The sequence below is a fragment of the Cyprinodon variegatus genome, unplaced genomic scaffold (assembly GCF_000732505.1).
Source record: "Cyprinodon variegatus isolate N-32 unplaced genomic scaffold, C_variegatus-1.0 Scaffold282, whole genome shotgun sequence".
Taxonomy (NCBI): Eukaryota; Metazoa; Chordata; class Actinopteri; order Cyprinodontiformes; family Cyprinodontidae; genus Cyprinodon; species Cyprinodon variegatus.
In genome coordinates, this window is record NW_015150735.1 from 764,328 (window position 1) to 768,367 (window position 4,040).

The 4,040-nt window shown below is 43.1% G+C and overlaps 1 protein-coding gene across 3 annotated transcripts in view; it reads left to right on the forward strand.

Moving 5' to 3' along the window:
* spire1 (spire-type actin nucleation factor 1) overlaps positions 1-4,040 on the forward strand; it is a 71,314-nt gene that overhangs the window by 65,446 nt on the left and 1,828 nt on the right. For all 3 annotated transcript variants that reach the window (XM_015383357.1, XM_015383356.1, XM_015383358.1), the window contains 3 exons: positions 2,695-2,765; positions 2,853-2,880; positions 2,968-3,263. In XM_015383357.1, coding sequence (XP_015238843.1) covers positions 2,695-2,765; positions 2,853-2,880; positions 2,968-3,263 — 395 coding nt within the window. The remainder of the gene's footprint in view (positions 1-2,694; positions 2,766-2,852; positions 2,881-2,967; positions 3,264-4,040) is intronic.

Below are 4,040 nucleotides of genomic sequence, written 5' to 3' on the forward strand. Positions count from 1 at the left end.
ATAATTGACCAAGTCATCTGGGTCAACAGACAGTTTTTTAAGTAAAGGTTTAATTACAGCAACCTTAAAAGGCTTTGGTACATATCCCTGTAACAGGGATAGATTAATCACATCTAAAATGGAGGAGGAGATCAAAGGGAATACCTCCTTAAATAACCTGGTTGGAACTGGATCTAACATACAAGTTGAAGGCTTAGATGAAGACAATAGTTTTGCAAACTCTGAAAGTTCAGCTGGTTTAAAGCAGTCTAAACCCGGTTCAGATTCTATGGCTACCTCAGATGCTGCCTCACCTTTCAGAGATAAACCAATCATAGTTAGAGGAGTGCTTATCTTATTTTTAATGAGATCAATCTTATTTATAAAGAATCCCATAAAATCATTATTGCTAAATGCAGGTGGAATGGATGGTTCAACAGAGCTATGGCTCTGGGTGAGTTTGGCAACTGTATTAAAAAGATATCTAGGATTATTCTTATTCTCCTCTATTAAAATATTAATAATAATAAAAAAGAACATTCTCTGATTCTGGGATTTCAAGAACTCCAGACAAGTTTGTTTTAGGTTCAGGTATTGCAGCACCATTGATTTGTTGTGTTTCCATCTCTCTGAGAAGATCTTGTCTTATCTTTGTTTGTTTTTCTAAAACTGTTATGGAGGAAAGCTCTACCGTATTTAAAAATGAATACAGAGATAAATACATGCTCAGTAAATAAATAAGCATAAAATTAATTGCCCTCAAACATAAAATAAACAAATAAATGTGGGTAGAAATTAAATTATATATCCATCCATCCATCTTCTTCCGCTTATCCGAGATCGGGTCGCGGGGGGTAGCAGCGTCAGTAGGGAGGGCCAGACGTCCCTCTCCCCAGCCACTTGGGCCAGCAACTCCAGGGGAATCCCAAGGCACTCCCAGGCCAGCGAAGAAACATAGTCCCTCCAGCGTGTCCTGGGTCTCCCCCTGGGCCTCCTCCCATTGGGACGTGCCTGGAACACCTCACCAGGGAGACGTCAAGGAGGCATCCTAATCAGATGCCCGAGTCACCTCAACTGGCTCCTCTCCATGTGGAGGGGCAGCGGCTCTACTCTAAGTCCTGCCCGGATGACTGAGCTCCTCACCCTATCTCTAAGGGAGAGCCCAGACACATTACGGAGAAAACTCATTTCAGCCGCTTGTATCTGGGATCTCGGCCTTTCGGTCATGACCCAAAGCTCATGACCATAGATGAGGGTAGGAACGTAGATCGACCAGTAATCGGATGCGTCCTGGCCGTGGAACACTGGATCAGCTCTATACCCTCAGCAGGATTCTGGAGGGTGCATGGGAGCTTGCCCAAACAGTCTACATGTGTTTTGTTGATCTGGAGAATGCATTCGACCGTGTTCCTCGAGTAGTCCTGTGGGGGGTACTCCGGGAGTATGGAGTAACGGGCCATTTAATAAGGGCTGTTAGGTCTCTGTATGACCGGTGTCAGAGCCTGGTCCGCATTGCCGGCAGTAAGTCGGACTCGTTTCCTGTGAGGGTTGGATTCCGCCAAGGTTGCCCTTTGTCACCGATTCTGTTCATAACTTTTATGGACAGAATTTCTAGGCGGAGCCAAGGTGTTGAGGGGATCCGTTTTGGTGGCCTTAGGATCTCGTTTCTGTTATTCTCAGATGATGTGGTTCTATTGGCTTTATCAGGGTGTTATCTACAGCTCTCACTGGAGCGATTGCAGCCAAGTGTGAAGCGGCCCGGATAAGGATCAGTGCCTCTAAATCCGGAAAAGCCGGAAAAGGGTAGAGGGTACCTTCTCCAGGTTGGGAAGGATGTACTGCCCCTAGTGGAGTTTAAGTATCTTGGGGTCTTGTTCACGATCGAGGGGAAGATGGAGCAGGAGATCGATAGGCGGATTGGTGCGGTTTCTTCTGTGAAGCGTCCGTTAAATTATACAGTGAGACATAAATGTATATATCGCTTTTAATTAGCTTCTTTATTTATGTGCCTTTGTAATAATTACCTTATTTATTTATTGTCCGTTATAATCTTCAACTTTATTTATTAATTACTTTTTTTTAAGTATTTATTTACGTGCTTGTTATAATATTTTTGTCTGTTTTATTCTTCCTTTGTATTATTTTTTACCCAATTTATTCCTTCTATGGTATTTATTTCTGCCTGTCGTTTTTACATTTCTGTATGCATTTCTGCCTCATGATGCAAATGAGGAACGGCTGTGGCTTAGAGGGTCAACTTCTGCCCATTGGTTGGCAGCTTACCCATAAACTGTAAGCTGTGGCTGAAAAAAAATCCAAATCATCAACCCTACAAAGGAGTTTTGCAGTCTGCTAAGAAATTTATTCAAAATCAGCTGGGTTTCCTTAGATTGGACCGACTTAACCAAATGAAATGCATTAAGTCCCTTTAAACTGCATGTGTTACTTCTACTACTACTGCTACTTTAATAAATTAAATTGAATTGTCTTGAAGGAAGTAATTCTCATGGAAGACTCTTAAAAAGTGTTATATGGTAGGAATGAGAGGTAGCATCTTACTCCATATGAGTCTGTATATATTTTCCAATGTATTTCTACCCCAATGCCCATTATTTAGAATGAGTGTGTGTTTTTTCACATCAGAAATATGTTTGTTATTCTGGGTGCAATCGGTTTTCACTAATCTTTGTGGCCTAAATCTGTCTCTCATTGCAGCTTTGCTTCTGCTGTCGAACCAAAAGGTTTTCCTTGTTCACCTGGTCCTATACCTGCCAGTTCTGCAAAAAGTAATTTTTATTTTTATTTTTTATATATAAGTTATCCTTATGTTTGTTTTTTTTAAATAACTATTTTGCTCTATTATGTGTTTTTAGGCCTGTGTGCTCACAGTGCTGCAAAAAGGTATGTCAAACAGAATGAATCTGTTTTACTGTCAGAAAAGTTGGTCTCAGTCCATATGATAACTCTTCTGCCTTCGATTTCAATCAGATGCGGCTTCCATCCAAACCATATTCCAGTCTGCCTATCTACTCCATCGGCTCTACTAACACTCTGCCCAGAGACAGAATAATCTCCATGGCTGCTGTTGGACAAGGGCTCTCTGTGGCTGGAGGGCCAGGCCCGTCAATGGCACCTGAAGAGGTTGCTCCATCCCTAACTTTGAAAGGAGCTACCAAAGCAGCATCTAAAGGAGCTGGAAAAGCTACAGGAGCAACAGCAGCTCCCAAAGCTGACAAACCGCCCGGGAGCCAACAGCGCCACAGCATTCAGAAGACCATGTCCAAGTAAGAACTAAAAAACTGCTTCATTCCCCCTTAGAAAAAGTCCCACCTCCATAGGACCCCGGCACTATGGCTTATAGCAGGCATCCAGCACAGCTGATTCAAATTGAAAGCTGATTAACAGGCTGTTGCTCGACTTCAGTCATCATAATCAGCTGTGCTAAAACAGGGAAACCTCTAAAACCTGCAGGACAGCGGCCCTCGAGGACCGACTTTGGGTATGCCTGGCTTATAGGGTTGGGACCCTCAGGGACTGGGCCCCTCTGGGGTTTTTGCCCCTCTGGGATGAAGTTCTAGGTCAGACCCCATTTACACTGTCCCTCTGAAACCTACCCGTGGTGAGTTCGGACCAAGCTTGGATCAGTAAACCTTGCCGAGCTTGGTTCTTACAACCATTTACAAATCATTCTTGCCTGGTTCCTCTACCCCCATCGGCGGTCCACGATACTATAGCTCTTAAGGCAGCAAAAATGTCAGCACGCATAACATTCAGGAACTTATGTGGTGAGATAGCATCCTCTGCCTAATTTTCAATGAGAGCCTCGGTCTCTGCATCATCTCAGGTAACACCACACTCTTTTAATGCCGTTCATTGTTAATAGGCCGAGGAAAAGTTCCTGTTGTGAAGACATCTGTGAATCGCAAACCCGGACACACCGGAAAACCCGCAAAATGAGTCAGCTGACTGTAAATAGGAGATGACGCGGTCTATCTATCTGTCTATCTATCTATCATCTATCTATCTATCATCTATATCTATCTATCTATCTATCTATCTAT